This window comes from Amia ocellicauda, chromosome 3 (genome assembly GCF_036373705.1).
Source record: "Amia ocellicauda isolate fAmiCal2 chromosome 3, fAmiCal2.hap1, whole genome shotgun sequence".
Classification (NCBI taxonomy): Eukaryota; Metazoa; Chordata; class Actinopteri; order Amiiformes; family Amiidae; genus Amia; species Amia ocellicauda.
This window is the reverse complement of record NC_089852.1, coordinates 2,592,641-2,612,481: the sequence shown is the minus strand read 5'-3', so window position 1 is coordinate 2,612,481 and position 19,841 is coordinate 2,592,641. Positions and strand designations below refer to the sequence as shown.

Here is a 19,841-nt window from a genome sequence, read left to right as displayed (position 1 = left end):
AAATTTGCTTGACGTACATCTCTCGGGCTGTTTTTGCAGGAAAATCCCAGGACGGGTGGTTTACATGCGCGAGAGCAAGACTCGAGACACTTACATCATCGAATCCATGGCTGTCATGTGACAACTTGTTCAAATTAAACAGTGCGCAGTGGTTTAATACTTTGTTTTACTGATCTTACCAGTGTTTTTTTTACATCACTGGTGGAGCTAGCAAGCCGTGAATATAAGTGTTTAATAAAGGTAGGATTACAACACAGTCTACAGAACTGAAAAGTGCATAACAGAACCACAACAATATAGAGAACATAATGATCATAGAAAAGAAAACAGCTTTTCTATTTCCAATGAACCTGAAATACGCAAAACCCATAATAAACTGACCTGCTATCTTGCACTTTTATAATGCGGTCATTTAAGGATTTATACGATTTATTTATACGATTTATATCTCAGTAGCATTTACACATGAAATGCAGGTTTGCATGTGGAAATGCAAACCCTTTCATATTTTTTACGGCCACAGAGAAGGACAGGGTCTTCTCTGTGGCCGTTTATTTCGGCCGCAAACCTGATTCTCCCAAGTTTTCGGGGCACATGTTCATGCACATCACCACTTCACGAGTTAAAAACGCTGCACGGAAACCCCGGCAGGTCTGTGGCTCTTCTCTCTACTCACCTATTGCGGTTGCAGGGGCCAGTGGTGGTTTGGCCGGCTGTGCGATTGGCTTTGCGGTCAGCTTGGTCGCGTCAGCCACGTCTGTCTTTGCCTGCTCAACAAAAATGGCATCAGAGGAGAAAGGGAATTACACTTTGGCAGGTAGGTGGGGACATGTTGAAAGTCAGCCTAAGTATAAGCAAGGACTCTATTATTTGTTTGTAACGTTAAAATGCAGTTTGTGTGCACTTGGAGTTGACACAGCTTCATGTGATTGCTTTATTGGTATCACAGGTTGTAGCTGGAATACAAAAAACGATCATTATTAAAACTGCAAGTGACACATGGAATGCTGAAATGAATAATAAAGATGCAATAAAACTAATAATAATTGAATTACACAGTCCTTAACTTAAACCTCATAAATTGTCATTTAATTAATTCAGACATTTTTAAGACAACAGGAACAGATTATTTAATTAAATTACTTTTTTAAGGTTAAAGCGGTTAAACATCAGCAGGGTTTGATAAACACTATAATTGCATACAATATTTACCACAGTAAAATGATATTATTAATCACACTCTAAACTGCGGTGTTATTTCTACATCAATTGAGATCCATATTGACTTTTGAGAAGAACTTGTAATAAACCTTCCCAACAGCATTTTAAATATGTGCTAATACTGGCATGAAAATGAAAGAAAGCACATAAGCACTGATTTTAAATTCCAGTCACAGGGATCTACTGTTTATAAGTACTCTGCCAATATCCATATTCATTTATTGAAACTTAAATATAATTTATAAAATGGGCGTTTAGATTTTTTTTTAATCAAAACGCTTTTGGAATATTCTTCAGCCATGATCTTGTAACCAATTTGAGTTCAGACAGCTGTATTTAGCTACCAGCTTAAAATAAACTAATCATGAGAACGAGATAAAGAGTGCTAACAAGATATGAAATACATTTAAACATTACACTACGGGATGCTCTGTGGAGCCGGGGCTATCTGTTTTCTGAGCAGATGCGGTAGGATAAGACATTTCGCAGCTCTGCGTTTCCCGCAGAGCTTCTAAAAGGTTCTTCCACGGAAACCTGCACACGCTCAGTCATCTGTATCACCTGCTGCTATTATTGAATCTATTATATTTTAATAGGCCTGCAAAAGTTATAAACACAATCACCTTCCAAAATGACATTATTATAAACCGTAAAAGACAATCAAAACAAACCGTGTGTAGGAAATCGTGGTTTTTTTTGCGTACTTTAAAAAAATGTGTGTATTATACAGGCCAAAGTGATTTCTTATTGGGAAAACAATGCACATAATTAGGAGGCTTGGTGGTACTAATTAGACGCATCATCTTGCTGTTAGTAAACAAGCATATCATAACAGAACACAACCCGTTATGCATAACCCCTGTGAACATGCTATTGAACCATGTCCTAAGGAACAAACCTGCCATCAATAAGATTAAAATTAGTCTTCTTGATATATTATGATTATATATTTTAATGAAGGTTCTCTACTGAAACATTTTTTGTAATGTCAGCTAAGTGGTGACTGAGAAGAACTTAAGTATAACAGGAAGCTCCAATCCCACCACTGCCACCAACACACTGAATTGATGAATGAGGATTTGATATAATAAAACAACACTGTTCGTCCACTTACCGCGGTTGCCGGCGGGAGGGTAGCTTGTGGCTGACGGGCTGCAGCCGTGCCAGGCTTGGCTTGTTGCTGCTGAGCCTGCACTGGCTGTTGCTGCGCAGAGACAGGCTGCGGCTGCATCTGTGGCTGCATCTGTGGCTGCATCTGCGGCTGCATCTGCGGCTGCATCTGCGGCTGCATCTGCGGTTGCCTGGCTGCAGACGTCGGCCCCTGCTGCTGCTGGCTGCGTGCCTGCGGTCCCTGCTGCCCTTGCTGCTGCAGACTCTCTTGCTGCTGCGATGTCGGCTGCCGTCCCGATTGTTGCTGGGACTGGGGCTGCCTGGAAGATTGCTGGCTGGATGGCTGCTGCCTCGAGGACGTGGGCTGATGGTCTTGCTTCCGGGATGACTGCAGCTGCTGCTGTGGCGGCGCCTGCGGCTGGGACTGCTGATGGTGGGACGACGACGGCTGCTTCTGCACCCTCTGGCCCTCGGAGGAGCCGTGGTGGTGGCTGGAGGGCTGGCGGGAGTAATCCGAGGAGTGGTAGCCCTGCGAGGAGCGGGAGTCAGTCGGCTGGCTCCGCTTCTGGGACGAAGAGGAGGACACCGGCCTGGAGTCGTGCCGCACGGAGGGGTCCTTCGAGTGGCCTTTGGATGACCTGGAGGACCTGGGCTCTTCCGAGGAGTGGCGTGACGAGGACGAGTGTCTCCCCGAATTGCTGCCGTGGTGCCTGTGGTCCCGGGAGGAGGTGGAGGAATGCCGTGGTTGACCGTAGTCGTCCTGCTGCCATAGGTCCTCATCAGGAGGCTCATCGTAGTCATGGTATGTGTGCTTAACATGGTTCCTTCTCTGGGAGGACGAATGCCCGCTGCCACCGCTGCTGTAATGCCTCGATCTCTCCCGAGGCTTTTCAAACCAGTCGGTCTCCTCCTGTCCCAAATGATAGGCTTTGGAAATCAAACATAGATCACAGTCAATCTCCATATCCGTTGGGGAGAAAGGTGAGCAGACTGAAGCCATGCAAGGGAAATAAGATACGCCGTGCTTTACAACATGCAGAATGCAAATCCTCTGGGCACACATTTAAAGAAAAACATGGAGGACAAAACCCAAAGAAGAAAACAGAACCAAAAAAACTAAGATAAAACAGACATGAAATTCCACAAGACAACACGACACGTCACCAGACACAAACACTCCAAAATGATGCTGTTTATATCAACAGAAAAACACAAGATGCAGCTCATCACATGCGATAGAGTAGAAAAAAAATCAGGCACATGCAGGTTCAGCCATGGACACAGCAGACAGATTAACAGTCACTTCAGACGCAAGTCGTTTGCTTCAAGATGCAATCTTGGCATGCACTTTCTTTTGGGTGGGGGGCTTAAGGTTGATAGTGTTTGGCATTCAGCACCATTTACCTTCACTGTCAGACACAGCACAGTGCATATCGTCTATGATGTAAGCATCGTCAGGTTTGTAGACATGACTTCTGGGAATGTCCTTGATATGATCCTGCACGTCGGGCAGGGAATGGCTGGAGCCAAACTGATTGCGGCTGTCAGGTGGCTCCGGCCCTACAGAGCCTCGCCCAACGCCCATGGGCTTCCCCAAGGGGCTGAGCGGACTCTCCTCCTCAGAGTGCTGGGAGCGCATCGATGGCCGGCCGCGGCTGTGGCTGCCTCTCTGGGATCGCTCCATGGTGTCCCTTTCATAGGACTTGCTTCGGTGATTGCCTGAATCCCTGGAGGAAATCTTGTCCATGCCATAGCCGGTGGACCTTGACCTGCCGGTGCTGTATATGTGGTCATCTTCCTCCAAGACCTCGCGGCTAGACATGCCATAATACTTTTGCTGATCATAGACGTTCTTCTTTAAGCCATATGTGATGTCTTCCTGCAGCTTCTTAGCTCTGGACATGACACTGCAGCTGCCACCTGAGGACGTGGTGATGGTATAAGAGGCTAAGTCAGACTCCACGTCTTTCGCTTCCTCGATTGGCGAGAACTTGGAAATCTTCTGCTCCATGCTTTGCTTCCTGTGCTTGCTGCGCTTGGAGGACACCACTGCTGGGGCCAGGTTCTTGGATGAATGCTTCTGGATTCCCATACTAGATCCATGCTTGTCTGGCCGTGAGGAGTGCTTGTAGTCATCATAGTAATAGGAGGATCCCCCACCCACACTACTGCTGCTGCTGCCCATTCTGCCATGATTGTCTCCACCTCGCTGGTGGTAGCTGCTGCTGTTCTTACCCCTGCCATGATGATCATACAGGTCTTCTTCAGATTCTTCCTCAGCCCTGGAGTAGGAGCTCCCCCTTGTGGAGCTCCCGTTCTCGCTCAGATCGCACCGATCCTTCCCGTACCGCCCGTTGGCTGAGTGGCTGTGCGTGTCAGACTTGTGCATCTCTGATGATGTGCCCATGTTCTCTTTGGTCAGCTCACTGATGTCGTCAATCATGACATAATTGCGGGGAATATTCTGCTCCAGATTGGTGTAGAGGCCTTCAGAGGAGTAGGCGGACGTGGGACTCTCTGCCGTGTGGATCCGGTCAGACAGGGTGGTCTCAGGAGGCTTATACTGTCCATAGTTATTGGCCGCAGTCGTGGATGTATAGGTGACATCTTGAGCTGTGGAAGTGACCACCACAGTGGGGTTGCTGATCACTTCATAGTTTGTAGGCATCTTCTGTTCTAGATCAGCCAGGGAGGTCTGCCGTGGCTTCTGGTGGACAGTAAGGATTTCAGCCTGCGGTTGGAAAGGTATGTTCTGGCCAGGCTGGTAGGGTGTTTGGCTTGGGTATGTTGTCTGTGTTTGGTAAGGAGCAGGAGGAGGCTGAAACCCTGGGTGGTTCTGCACACCCAAGTCTGTCTGGTAGGGTTGGTTCTGGGTGTAGCTATGTTGTGGAAATGTGCCCTGTGCCTGGTACGGTTGAGGAGGGTGGTGTGTTTGAAATGTATTTTGTGGAGGTTGAGTATTGGTGACTGTTGCATACTGAGGGGGCTGGAAACCGGTTTGCTGGTAGGCGGTGGTTGCCTGTGGTGCGGCCTGGGTTTGTGGATACTGATAGGTGACATAGGGTGAGGTGGTAGGAGGATACTGTGCCGTGGGCACCTCTGTGAACTGGTTTAAGGGAGCTGTGCTTGGTCTTGTCAGTAGGCCATTGCCTTCATAGGTTGTGGCAATTCGTATATTGCTCAACTCGCTATCTGACATATAGTCACGGGTATCTCCCATGCACCGGATATAGGCTAGCTCTCTCCTTTCCCTCTCCTTCAGCAAGGTCTCTTTCCGTTGAGTGATGCCAAGCTCCAGATAGCGAAGTTTGGCATCAATCTCCTTCTCCTCCTCCTCCAGCTCTGCCTGCTGTTTGCGTAACTTGGTGGATTCTTGTTCAACCACCTTGAGTTCATGGGTAATGTCCTTGAGTAGGCTGGCCTTGGTGGCCTGGACTGGCCTTGGCCCCACTTTTTGGGGCATGGTAGGAACATACATCTGAGGAAGAGGTGGGGTGGCAATGGGGTGATGTGCTTCCTCAGGAGGGGGGCTGGGCAAAGTTCTCTTTACTTTCCGGATGAGTGAGCTCTGTTGTAAAGCTGACAACTGAAAGACCAAAGAGAGGGCAGAGAGGTGATCGGTTACTCTGCAGAACACTGACTACAACATTTAGTATCATTACGTTGTTAATATAAAATAGTTTAAAAAATCTTTCTTCATACATTTATGCAGTAAGCTACATTAGAAATATAAATGTACTTTTTATAAAATGTAAAATATAACTTAGCAGAAATAGCAAATTAACTGAATAGTTTCCATTTATACTTTACATACTGACTGCATTACATTATTCCTATTGCTGTATATATTTAAATGATTAAGGTCTCAACAACACAACTGGAGTAGTACAAGAACAAATGTAAAATAGAAAGCAATTCATACTGTTAAAATGTGAGAAATTATGCTTAAGAATTCAGTTAAAATTGTACAATAAAACCTCCCACCTATCAAAATGTACATATAATTTAGACAATTCCTGACTAATAGTAGACAGATCAGAGTAAATGTAGATCATTTACTGCATAAGTGAGACCAATAAGTACAGTTGTATAAAATGTAATATTTTTTAAAGTTAACACAAATACAGTTACATGATCTAAACTGGTTAATTTATCTGATTAAATAAAGGGACCTACAATTTTTGATCATCTGTATAAATCTTTACACAACCATGGCACACAGAGCAGTTAACATCCTGAGCAGAAAAATAAAACAGTATCAAGAGCTGTCGAAATCAAACAGAAATACGGAGCAAAATGTCATATCCAAAGAATGAGATTAATTTTGAAAATCCAAATGCATCACAAACCGAAGTTTACAAAAAATAATTACTTACTATTTTTAAAAGCTGGGGTAGACTCAGAATCATAATCCAAGAAAATATGCAAGAGTCAGCATCTCAATGTCCACAGTAACAGATTTTTTCTTTACATTTTGAGTTTGCCATTTTCCTTATCTTCTGTACAGTTTATTTTACACTGCCTTAGTACAGTCTATGTCTTCCTTGAATACTCTGTAATGGAAAATGCAATAGTCTGCCTGTGATTCAGCAATGCAGGCTGAAATCTTGCTCACATTGCTAATGAACATCATGAAGAACAGCGGGGTTGGACCATATACACCACCTGAACATTTCGTCCGCCACTCGTAGTTAAGGATTTGCTAGATTTAGGCAGGAGCATGCTGGGTAGCTGCTGGGGACAGCTGTACCCTTGTGAACAGTCTGTCATTCTCTCTGATGCCACAGTTCTGGTGCACTTATGCTATCAACTGTGCTGTGGTTTTTAAAAAGATGTTTCCACAGTAGAGCCAATGGAAAACTGAAGTCCACGTCACAATTAATTATTGCCAGATGTCATTTTGCAGCACCTAATCAGCGGTCAGACTGGGCCCTATATCTTTGAAGAGTACAGAATTGGTCTCAGATGTATTAGAAAAATAGAAAGAACTCCTCTTTAGAAGAATGCAAGGAGGTGTTTGTAGGGCCCCATCAGAGAGATTCAATTTGAGTAATGTTGATGGTGTTTATGTTATGAAAATTACTTCAAGTGGCAGCTATTCCTGCACACATGTATTTGTCAATGGAATTTGGAAAATTACCATGTGACATAGCATGCAATACAGATGAGTTCTCAGTCAGTTCAAACATCTTTTAAAATAAACGTATAAGGAAAAATGGGTGGGACAAAATGTAATGGAAGCTTTAATGCGAACAAGAACAGTACCTTGCAATGGTGTCTTCAATGAATGGACAGTAACATTGACACATAAATCTGAAGACAGCGTGATTCAATTAAACAATATTGCATATGAGTCATTCAGCCCCACTTTTTTGAATGCAGAAAAAGCTACCTAACATGGTTTGTAGTTGATGGCATTCTTATTTACCTGGCTATTTTGAAGAGCCTGCTGTTGGTACAAGGAGAATTTGGCCTTGGAGGGGTCTTCTGTAGTGGGGCTGATGGGTTTGGGGTCCGACATGGACCGCTGCATTGTCTTGATGGGCCGGGGCAGGGTCTGCTGACGCTGGGGAGACTCGGCCGTGAAGTGCTTCTGTGGGGTGACATGTGCTTTGTTGAGACGCTCGCTGGAGGAGAAGGACGTCTCTAGGAGCCGATGTGGGGAGAGGGGGGAGACCGGGGAGTAAAGCACCTGAGGTGACTTGGGGGGCTGGCGAATCAGACTGGAAAGGGACTCATTGTGTAAGTGGTGGGACTGGTAGCCAATCTCCAGGGGATCTGGTTTCCTCTTCTCGAACTTGGCCACCCCTTGTAGCCGTGGAGACAGGGGATCAAGTGGGCCCGAAGTGACCAGCTGGATGTTGGTGGAGTAAGGAGTGATGGTGGTGGGCACGGTGAGTTGGGGAATAACCACTCCTTGTGACTGGGCCTCCGGTTCTGTCTGGCAGGCTAGGCTTTCCCCTTTCTGGTTCCTTTCTGGGGCTGAAATGTAGTGGATGATCTCCACTTTGGGGTCAGGTGTTGTTATGTGAATGGCTGGAGAGACTCTCCCTAACTGGTCCGGATCAGTCTGGCATGAGCGATCGCTGATCGTCTGAATGGCGATGCTCGATGTGCCTTTGGATGCATCGGCTTTGCTGTCGGAGCCAGAATCAGAGTGTTTCGAGAAACGTGAGCGTCTCCTTCGCACTGGCTGCTCCCACTCACCGTTGTCTTCGTCGTCGGTCTGTACGCTGCAGTCAACGCTGCGCCTGGTGCGTCTCCGCCTTGACATGTAGAACCTTTCTTCTCCGTCTTCATCGTCGGTCTGCACACTGCTGTCAGCGATTCGTTTCACAGAGTGGTGGCTCTCCTCAACTTCTGCCCCATCTCTGAGGCGAGGCATTGAGTTCTGCTTTTTCATAGACCGTGTCTCCATGTGCTCCTCATTTCTTAGTGACATTTCAGAAGCAGAGCTGGGCAAGGGTCTCGGCGGCATAACTGCTTGGATAACTCCTCCTTCTACATGCCAGAACTGTCCATTTTGGCACATTGTCCTCTGCAGTTCAGGTGGCACTTCTTGCTGAATCAGCCTGCCAGTTTGGTCACACACAAGAGAGTACCCCTGCGGAGTACTTCCTCCAACTACTGCTACCCCCTGTATGGTAGCCGGTGCAGCAGTCGTTCCCCCAGTTGCAGCTGCTGCAGCCGCGGCTGCTGCAGCAGCTTTCTGCCTCTTCTGCTCTTCCAACTGCTGCTGTAGCTGCTGCTGCAGAGACTGTATCTGGTCTAACTGTATCTTCTGCTGGGCCAGTTGCTCTCTTTGCATGACCAGCTGAGTCTCCCTCTCCACCTGCTGCTGCTGAAGCACCTGCTGCTTGATGGTGTGCAGCTCCTGGATTTCACGATGCACGAGCATCTGTTCTTTCTCTCGGTGACGCTGCAGTTCCAGCCTCTCTCTCTCCAGTTCTTCCTGCAGCCGCATCTGTCGCAGTTTCTCCAGCTCCACGCGTTCACGCTCGAAATTCAGCAACTGCTCCTGCTGTCTGCGCAGTCTCTCCTCTTCCTTGTCCTTTTCCGCATTGCCGCTATTGGTGGTGCTGGCCGGCTGAAGTGGTGCAGCCTGAGGCTGAGTTTGTGGTTGGGTTTGTGGCTGAGTCTGTGGTTGTGGTAGATGCTGCATCTGGGGCTGCATCTGGGGCTGCATTTGGGGCTGCATCTGTGCCTGCATCTGTGCCTGCATCTGGGACTGGGTATGGGGCTGCATTTGGGGCTGGGATTGGGGTTGTATCTGTGCTTGCATTTGGGGCTGCATCTGTGCCTGCATCTGGGGCTGGGTTTGGGACTGCATCTGTGACTGCATCTGGGGCTGGGTTTGGGACTGCATCTGTGCCTGCATCTGGGGCTGGGTTTGAGGCTGCATCTGTGCCTGCATCTGTGCCTGCATCTGGGGCTGGGTTTGAGGCTGCATTTGTGCCTGCATCTGGGGCTGGGTTTGGGGCTGCATCTGTGCCTGCATCTGGGGCTGACTTTGGGGTTGAGTCTGGGGCTGTGTCTGAAGGTGCTGTTGGTGCTGCTGTTGGTGCTGCTGTTGGTGCTGTTGGTGCTGCTGTAGTGGCATCTGGCTTTGAAGGTGCATTGCGGGTTGTTGTTGGTTGGTGGACATGCCGAAAGGCTGTGCCATAGGCATTGCTGTTGTCAGGGCACCACCTGCTTGCACACTTGGCACCCCCATGTGGCTCACAGGTTGGGCTACAGGTATGGACGAGACCATATGAATGGAACTGGATACGGCAGGGGTTCCTGAAGGTTTCCCTAGGTAAACAGGTGTCTCTGAGGATGTTGTGGTGGGAGCTGCAGTGGCAGTCACAGGGGCAGTTGGAAAACGGTTGGGAGGAGGGTAACGGTAAGGTCCTTGGGAGGACAGAGGCATCCTGGGAGTTACGTGAGGCAACCTGCTAAGGCTGGCCAAAGGTACAGCTGTCATGTTCCCAGTGGGGTAAGGTCTATAAAGACCTCTCAGCATAGGCCGCAGGACGGAAGCAGGCTGGGTAGTGATTGGCAAGGTAGAGGCTATAGGTGTATTGATGGTGGAATAGATCATGCCATCTGCAGCTCTGACTGCTGAGGGATACATAGCCCGTATACCTGCTTGCCTAGCGTTGGCTGCATTGAACTGTGCCAGATTGCCATAAGCTTGACCATGTGCGGCCTGCCGTCCATCTGGAAGGTTAGAGCCATACATCAGGTTGGCCTTCATGGATGCCAGGCTTTGTTGGCCAGAGAGGAGATTGAGTCTTCCCCCTGGGCCGCCTCCGCCCGAAGAGCCATACTGCATGAGCTCTGGGTTATTACCGAATCTTCCTCCAAACTGGTCCATTGAATTTAGAGCTGCGCACATTCTGCTGATTTCTCTTGCCGTGGTGGCGCTGTATTGAGCCAAGTTAGACTCTTGGAAATTAGAAAGGTCACGGGACGAGTAACTGTAATCGGTGTTGATATTAGACATGGAGCTGTATCTGCGCATTGGCAATGGCTGGCTCATGATATCACCCTGATGACGGAGATCTGTGTAGGACCCATACTGCATTCCCAAACCGAGATACCCCCCATCAGAGAAGCTGGCACCATAGGATTGTTTCATTGTGCTCAGGTCTACTGCCAGGTCCCCAGGGCCACCACTGGGGTCACCCTTTGTCTGGTAATAATATAGCCCAGCCTCAGCAAGATTGGTGTCAGACATGGATGGATGCAAACGTCCAGCGAAAGGGAGAGGGTAAGGTTTGCGGTCGTCCATTAAACCGTGGCTAGCCACTATCTGATCACGGTACTGGTAGTCTTGGCTGGGCTCCTGTGCCCTGTTTCCATAGAATTGAGGAGCAGAAGGAGGACGGCTGCTCTGGGGGGGTTCTGACGCAGGCGTTTTCTCGGGTACCTTGGGTTTTTGAGAAAAAGGTCCCGTGCAGCTGCCACCAAAGGGGAATTTGTAGACCACATCACAGCAGGCTACCTGGTTTTCTGCTTTAATGCCAGTAAGATCCAGGGCATCGGGCGGCTCTTCTGGTTTCACAAGCTGGGTCACTGCTGCACCCTGGGAAGCATTATCCAGTTGCACCATCATGACGTGGGGTTTGACTCCTGACAACATGGGAGTCTGACTCTTTAATTCTAAAGGAACTCCAGTATAGAGGTCAAGTGGAGGAGCAGGAGGGATGCCAGCTGTTGGTGCTGCTTGATCGAGGAGTGGAGATGCTCTAGGCATTGCACTGACACTGACCCCAGCCTGAGCATTACTGGTCTGACTCACCATCATGTCTTTCTTGAGCAATGGTTGGACTTGATTTGCTAGGTTATACCTGGCAAATGAGGCTTGCTGCTGCTGCAGTTGTTGCTGCTGTTGGTGATGTTGTTGAAGCTGCTGTTCTAGCTGTTGTTGCTGCTGCTGCAGTTGCTGCTGTTGCTGCTGCAGTTGCTGCTGCTGAATGCCCAGGTCTTCTAGCTTGGCATCTATCTTTGGGATGGATGGATCAGACTGTTTCTTGCCCTGAGACAGACACACTGCCGATCCAGATCCTTGGCCAAAGTCTAGCCGGTTGTGGAAGGGGTCACCATAAACCAAGGGTGGCTTTGGCTGGGAAATGAACATAGATGCTGCCACCGTGATGCTCACTGTTGTTGCAGTAGATATAGCCACATGAGGATGTTCTTGAGCATTCAGATTCATAATTAAGGGCTGTACAGTGGTAGAATGGCGGCTGGGACTTCCTTCCGAACCAACAGAGTACTTGCGACTTTCTGTTGCAACAGATGTTAAGTCCATACCCTGATCTGTCATGATGATTGGGGCTGGCTTTGTAGCCGTCCTTAAATCGACCACACTCCCACCAGGAAGCCTCTGGCCTTGTTCCACCCTGGACGTTCCAGGAACAGTGGAGATTCTACACAAGGATATATTTTCCATGGATAGGGATCCACGGCTATAAGTGGTAGCAGTGGTGACAGTACTGGTGCCAACATGCACTTTGGATATTGATCCTCTGTCAGTCTGTGTCTTGTACAAGGAGTGCTGCGGTGATTGTTGGTGTTGATGCTGTGGCGAAGATGGGGAACTTGACGACTGGCCATAACCGTGAAGTGTCTGTTGACGGCTCAGTCTAGTTGGCGAAGAGAGAGGAGAGGTGGATGAGTTGACAGTCAATGGCTTACTCGGACTAGTAGCCTCGGACCCCAGTGTTATGACCATAAAGGGTGAATCTTGTGAGGACTGTTGCCTCGTGAGGCGAGGGGAAGCAGACTGGTGAGGTGTCTGGGTACCCTGTGCCATCACTGGAGAAGAAGCACCAGAGCCAGATGGAGGCCCTGAGATGCCAGAGCCAAAGGTTTGGGTTGAGAACTCAGACGTGGCCATTCTGGAAGGGGAATGAATAGGACTCTGTGTCGGGGACGCGGATGGGGAAAGGGGTGGACTGGTGCCTTTGAAGTACGAATAGACTTTGGATGTAAGGTTGACACCCCCTGGCTCAGCTACAACTTGTGAACTGTCTCTAACTTGGATCCCCTTACTTTCTCCAGCTCTCATTCCAGTGCTGTCCCTTTGACTATAGGCCTGAGTATACTCTGCAATTCTGCTGGAGATAGTAGAGGCACCACCAGCACTTCCAGTGTGGCGCCCATACCCTACAAAGGAACTACTGGAAGTTACAGTTTGAGTGGTGGAGGTCTGAGCTGTAGTTATTGGTTCCCTACTATATACACCATAAGAAGCTATAGTTGTGACAACAGTAGAACCTGCAGTGCTTACTGTGCTGTGGCTCCTAATTCTGTCTTTTTGGGCATCTTTAGAAAAATGCTGTGTAACGCGGACATCAGGAATACCTCTCCCTCCAGCTCCACTCATATCAGTTCCTGACGAGGAAAATGAAACGGGGGCTGAAAGCTGTGTGGGGCTTGTGCCAGGTGTGAGGAGGGCATTGTTTTGTTCCAGAAGTTTAGCAAATGCTGAACCAGTATCTAAAAGCTGCTTTTCTTGGAAAGAGTCATCACCACCCATCCGATGGCTTTCTTGCTGTTGCAAGCTCATGTCCAGGGTGGAAGACTGGTGCATTTTGGAGATGCTTTGAGATGTCTGAAGGATCTCTTTGTAAATATTCTCCGTCTTTGTCACATTGTTTTGGTAGCCAGGCTGAGGTGCCCCCATTTCTTTGCTGTAGCCATAGTCCTCCTCGTATTGATACTGGTAGCTGTTCTGATTCCCTGTACTTCTGAAATCTTCCTGTTGATAAGTATTACTATACTGACTCCCTTGCTTCACCTGTTGTGTCTGCTGCTTCTGTTGCTTTTGCAGCATTTCTGCTTTCCTCATCATCTCCTCATACACCTCTTCTGCGCTTTTGAGCGGTTTGCTGCCAGAGGTCGCTGAGGTGGTGGTTGGCTTCTCAGTTGGGGAGTAGAGTGACATAAACGTTGGTAGGTTGTACTCACTGCCAGACTTGTATAGCTTGGAAGCTATCATCTCAAATCCTTCTGCTTCCGAATCAATGGACGGTGAATACTCTGAACAAGATGACCTGTGCAGCTCCTCCATCTCAGCCGCCTGTCTCAGCTCTTCTGTCGGGGATGCGTCCTCAATGGGGGAGAGGTTGCTCGGAGGGGTTTTGGATCGCTCTCTCCGTCTTTGTGCCCTCAGCTCTTCTTTATCCCTCTTGGTTTTCCTCGCTGTGCTTCGGATCCTTTGCTGCTCAACCTCCCGCATCTTCTCCTGTTCCCTCAGTAGCTCTTCTTCCTCTCTTAGTTCCTCTTCCTCTGATGAATCCTCAATTGTGGGCAGAAGGGGACCATGGGAGCGGTGTCTGGCTTTCCTCTGCTGCTTGGCTTCCTCCAGCCTCTGCCTACGACTGGGACTACTGTCACTATCTTCCTCCATGGAGGAGACAGATGTCGGGGAAGTGCCAGACGTGTAGCTGGGTGTTGTTGCAGGTAGAGTGGATGAATACTCCCCCCTTGATCTCTCATCTGGAGAGCCAGTCAAGCTCTCCATTTCCAGCTCTGGCTCCCGATCCAGGCTCAGGTCATTCTCACTGCTGAGCTCCATTTCACGGCTATAACTGTTAGTGTTGTTCAGTTCAATGGTCTTGAAGCGACGTAGCCCACCTTGAGAAGCCATCAGGTCTTCTTCTCCATCTTCACCATTTCCTTTGTAGGCCACGTCATGACCCTTGCCTTCTTCTTCATACAAGCTGCTAGAGTTGTGCGGCAGACGGCGTTTTGAGTCTTTTACAGAGTCTGTACTGTGCTTATGACTCTTTTTTGGTTTTGGGTATCCATAGCCTTCATCTTCGTCCATGTTGTCCTCCTCAGCACTCATTTCTAAGATCTGTCTTCTCATGAACTCCTCGTCTGTCATCTCCTTCTCAGTCTTTCTTGGCCTGGCCGGGAGAGGGGAGAACCCACTCTCACTGCTGTCCTCTACATAGTCATGACGCAGCTTGCTGCTGAAGTCGTCCGACGATTCAGCAATGCTGTCCCTGCGGTCGCGCTGGTTCTCCCATTCCACTGAGTCCTCATCTTCCTCCAGAATGTCCTCCAGTTCCTCATCTGAGTCAAACGCCTCAGGGGTGATGGACAGGGAGCGAGGCCTCTGTTTCTGTTTTGGATCGTCCCTGTCATGGTGATGGTGCTGTTTACCCCGCCCAGTCTGCTCCTGGTCTGATATGGACTTGGACTCCAGCAGCGGCCGCATGGAGCTCTCAAGTTTAGTGATCTCAGAAGGACTGGGAGGGCTGTGCTCACTAATCCCCCGTTCACTCAGTTTCATCTCCTCTTCCTGGATCAGTCCCGTGATCTCACTCTGGGAGCTGGAGATCCCATCAGAGGAGTAGCCTGTATCACTGAGGCTCTGAGGACTCCGTGACAAGTCTTGTGTGCTGGATTTATTAGCATCCTATAGGCAAAGCAAGATGAAAGAAGACATTGGTCATTTAACTTCACGGATTCTGTTTCTTTCAACCATTTTCCCCTATATTGCCCAAACAATGTTATAGTATGATATTTGTATTTCCCATCATTTAACTTTACAGCTGAGTCGCACTTTGAAGAACACTGGCAAAAATCTTGAATAAACCTCTGAATTAAGCATATGCTACTCGGTATTATCTTGCCACAGCATTTGTGATTCCCCTCATTGTAATTCAGAAGGAGACAGTTCTTCAGACTGTAAATGCACAAAAGGACACTGCTTTAGTCGTTGCTAGAATCAATCCATCATCCATTTATTTGCCTTATCAGCAACATTTTGTCAGTCTTTTCCTGAATAATAAGGATAAAGAAGAGACCTTTGCAGTCAGCTGGAGGTATAAAGCAGTGATACAAGGGACTGTGATCCACTTGCTATATCTTAATTTAACACTTTAAGTTTTCTTACATTGTACCACTTACATCATATTCTGTTATAAAAATATCCACACCTCACCGATAATAAAAAGTTTTGTTGTAATTTTTCCACTGATGTATGACTTATTAATGACTTATGTGTGACTTTGCATGTCTTATTGAACATAAAACAAAACAAATGCAAAAAAAGACTCACATCATGATGCCTCGATTTCTGAGATTCTCCAGCTTTCTTTCCATCCTTTGCTGGAGGGACAGCAGTGATTGGTTCAGGGCCGCCTTTCTTTGGTGCCTGTTTGATCTCTTTGGAGACGGCTGGAGGTTCAAAATCCTTTCCCGGTTTGGGCGTCATCCGTTCCTTCACCGCAGGGTGTTGCTGTTTCTGGGCCTCACTGGTAACACCGGGCACCGGCTGGGCAGGTGGTTTGTCCTGCGCTGGGGCCCCATGCTTGGCTGGGGAGAAAGGACCGCTCCCTTGAGAAGCGGGGGGTTTCTGATGCTGTGCCGTCTTTGGACCTTGCTGCTGCTGACTGGGCCCTTTCTGCAGCGGCTGCTGCGACGCCGGCTGCTGATTGGCCGCTGGCGCCTGGTGCTGTGGGGAGCCCGTGGGCTGATGTTTTGGAGACGGCTGAGGGACAGGAAGTGGTGCGTCCCCCAGGCTTCCCGAGAGAAGTCTTTGAGTCTGGCAGTTCAAGCAAAGCCATTCCTTTTTCTGAAAATCACAACAGAAAAACAAAACAAATGTTTCTTAATTGCTTGTTCAGGAACATTTCAATTAACAATAAACAGGAGATTATTATAATATTTCTTAGCAGACACCCTTATCCGGGCCAACTTACAATATATTATGTTATTTTTACACACAATTACCCACTGATAGAGCTGAGTTTTTACTGAAAATATGCCCTTATGTTTCTTGACGCTTCATGTATTCTGTTGTTACACCATCACTGTGTACAACCTTTCTTGGCATGCATAAATAATTTAAAAAATGATTAATGCAATAACTCCACTCCACTCACGAACATTACAGAGAACTCAACTCTTACAATGGACAAGCTAAAAGGGAAAGTCCAAAAGCATCCTGGGCAATTTCCCCACAAGCACATCAGATTATAATTTCCCCTGCTTTCCAGTCCTCCAGCAAAGCTAAAGTACTGCGCTTTTTAATCACCTTGAATGTATTCAGTTTCATTCAATACCAATTCGAGGACTAGCCCAGCACTGCTATTGATCTCCAGGCAGGGGGACCACGAGCACTTTTAATTATCGGAAACTCAGAAGTGATTCGTATGACATTAGGTTTGGATTTGAACGCATTGCAGGAATGTGAGATGCTGCCAAAATCTAGGACATACTTCCACTCACTCCAGATACCTCGTTGGTTACTTGCACACCAGTTTGGTTTCTATAGCATTTCTCTCCTCAAAAAAGCTGTGCTTCTAACTGTCTCTGTTTTTAAAGAAGACCTTCAGCAAGTGGGAGTTGCTTGCTTTTATGTTTTCAAGCCAAGGAATCTAGTAACGAGGAGTTCACACATCACCCTAAAAACTTAAAAACAAAAACCTTGTCTATTTTTTAGTGAAATATCCCCCTCTGTGACAGTGATATGAGATAATGTCGACACGCAATACATCTATAGATACCACACCTCGTAAAAGAAGATTTTTTCATCACGAATAAAGAGGTGGTACAGAGAGACAGAGGAGATTTTCAGGAAGTCATTTAGGGATAAACGGCAAAGATGGCTACACAGCTGTCACCAATCAATTCGTGACGTCTCCCAGGATAGGTCACCAGTCTTGCTGTTTAAATGAACGGATGGCTTTTACATGGTAGCGGATGTGATTTGTTTATTTATATTGAAATAAGTGTGGTACCAGTGGCTTTTGTTTTATTTGTTCTGTGCACTTTAATACAAAAACACAAACCATTTGGGCTGATTAGAGGAATAAAGTAATCAAGCTCTCTGAAAGCCAAGCCAGTGCTTTTAAAAGGAAACAGTGCAGCTGAAACACTGTGGCACTATTAGAGAAATTGTCTTTAAAGCCTTCGAATTTAGGAAGCCTACAAGTTTCTTTGACCTCGGTGATCCTTCATTATTTTCAAATCTAATTTACACAGAAAAAAGCAGTGCATGACTGTTCTTAAAACGATCTGTCAAGTTCACTTAACTGGGAATGTAAAAAGTTTGTAAACCGTCCGATTGTGAGGAAGCGAGTGGGTGGCTGGGATTCAGTGCTTCTGACAGCTGTGGCTGAAATCAGGAACATTGCGCTCGGCTGTGTAGCCTTGCTTTTACACGATACGCTACAGTGTCAGACGTATCTTTTACGGGCCCGAGAATCGATCGCCAGAAAAAAAATATAAAATCACTTCATAATTTCAAGATATTAAATGAAAGATATCCACAGCCAGATTTTAATCTTGGAATTTAAACTTTAAACAGCAATGTATGTGGTCTCTCAAAACCATGAGCTCAAAAGGATATTGCTGACGTAGTTGTCATATAATGCATATAATATCATAGTTGTAAACTTATACATTTACACTTACACAAACATAGTCATAACTGCTGCCCCTGACCCACTGTCCCAGTCCACAGGGTCAGTCACTTGACCATCCCGGACTTCTCTCCTCAGCGTGTCTATCTATACTCTCTCAGAGCAGCACCGGGAGGTGTGCCTGGGGAACTTCATTTCAGTGTTCATAAAACATAGAGACAACACTTCCAACAAACCTGCCGAGATCCTACCAACACAGGCACAGCCGGCGTACAACTGAGATGATGCCAGAAAGGAATCATAAGAACATAAGAATATAAGAAAGTGTCCAATCGAGAGGAGGCCATTCGCCCCATCGTGCTCCTTTGGTGGCCATTAATAACTAAGTGATCAAGGATCCTATCCAGTCTGTTTTGAATGTTTCCAAATTGAAATGTTCCCAAATTTTCAGCTTCAACCACTCCTCAAGAGAGAAGTGCAACAAGGAAGGTGTGTCCTTCCCCCAATGAAAGCCAGGAAAGTTAAACCACCAAGACTTGTTCGCCCTAATGCACAAAGTGTTCTTGGTTAGAGGAAGTTTTCAAACGTTTGAAATACATCAGTAATAAGGGCACTAATTCTTCTGACTCTCGGTTTAAGAAAAGAGAGATTTCTCATCCCCCCGTCTTTCTACTGCACCCCCCGGAAGGTTATTGCTGTTGACTGATTCTGACCCAGTTTAACTGCGATAAATGTGAAAGCACATTAAATCTGGATAATAACGGTATAGTTGGCTTTCTGTTTTCCCCCACAGTGAACGTATGAGATGAGAGCCACGGTCCCATTATCACGGCCTGCACAGATTAATCACTGTGCTGTAACTGGGTATTAGCGGAGCCACAATGGGCAGCTTTTATCAATATTATGAAAAGTACAATAAACCTGGATGGGAATGGAGTCCCTCAGGAACACAAAGAGCCCCCGATACCAAGTAATTATTATAATAATGATTATTAATATTAAAATCTGATGTCTATTTCAGTGTTTGGCTAAAGGTGCTGCTACTCCACTGTAAGCCATTAACACCCTGCTGAGATGACAAAGTGTGGGGAAGATTATGAGGCAAAGCTCAGTTGGCAATCAATAAGTTATTAACATTAATTGACTGGAAGAATTTCCAAGCATCGACTGTGGGATGATGGCTAATCAATCAGCCGACTACTGATAACTCTCCTCTCTCTCTCTGTCTCTCTCTCTCTCTCTCTACTTTCTGAGCTGATCACAAATGTATTTTACACATCAGAAACATACCAAACAAAAATGTGTGTTTAAAAAAACAATAAAACACTGATCATGCCTCAACTGCATGTTAAGAGAAAACGAACAAAATGGATTCAAGTTAACATCTAAGCCCCGGAGACTGAGAACTATTATCTTCGGATTTTGTACTGAGTCCTTGGAGTTGTGTATCGCTGCTTATTTGGCTGATGAGCCAAATAACGGGTTCGCAATCTGCACCCCGGCACACTCATAAAAATAGTCTCACACGATAAAGAAAAAGAGAGAGAGTCACAGGAGGCTGCCTCTTACTGCCATCCGAAAAGAAAGCTTTGGGGGACGCCTGGGGAGGGAGAGAGGGGAAGCGATGACTTGAAACCA

General features: G+C 47.0%; 2 protein-coding genes across 2 annotated transcripts in view; both read right to left on the bottom strand.

The window, feature by feature from the left end:
* LOC136731820 (protein bassoon-like) overlaps positions 1-9,576 on the bottom strand; it is a 29,306-nt gene extending 19,730 nt beyond the window's left edge. The window contains exons 1-4 of the mRNA XM_066697710.1: positions 7,760-9,576; positions 3,736-5,917; positions 2,336-3,258; positions 677-767 (exon numbers count right to left, since the gene is read on the bottom strand). Of these exons, the coding sequence (XP_066553807.1) occupies positions 677-767; positions 2,336-3,258; positions 3,736-5,917; positions 7,760-9,553 (4,990 nt within the window). The 5' untranslated portion in view covers positions 9,554-9,576. The remainder of the gene's footprint in view (positions 1-676; positions 768-2,335; positions 3,259-3,735; positions 5,918-7,759) is intronic.
* The window catches only part of bsna (bassoon presynaptic cytomatrix protein a), a gene marked incomplete at its 3' end in the record, with an annotated part of 41,005 nt that continues 30,717 nt past the window's right edge, over positions 9,554-19,841 (bottom strand). The window contains exons 3-4 of the mRNA XM_066699874.1: positions 15,896-16,327; positions 9,554-15,250 (exon numbers count right to left, since the gene is read on the bottom strand). Coding sequence (XP_066555971.1) covers positions 9,554-15,250; positions 15,896-16,327 — 6,129 coding nt within the window. The remainder of the gene's footprint in view (positions 15,251-15,895; positions 16,328-19,841) is intronic.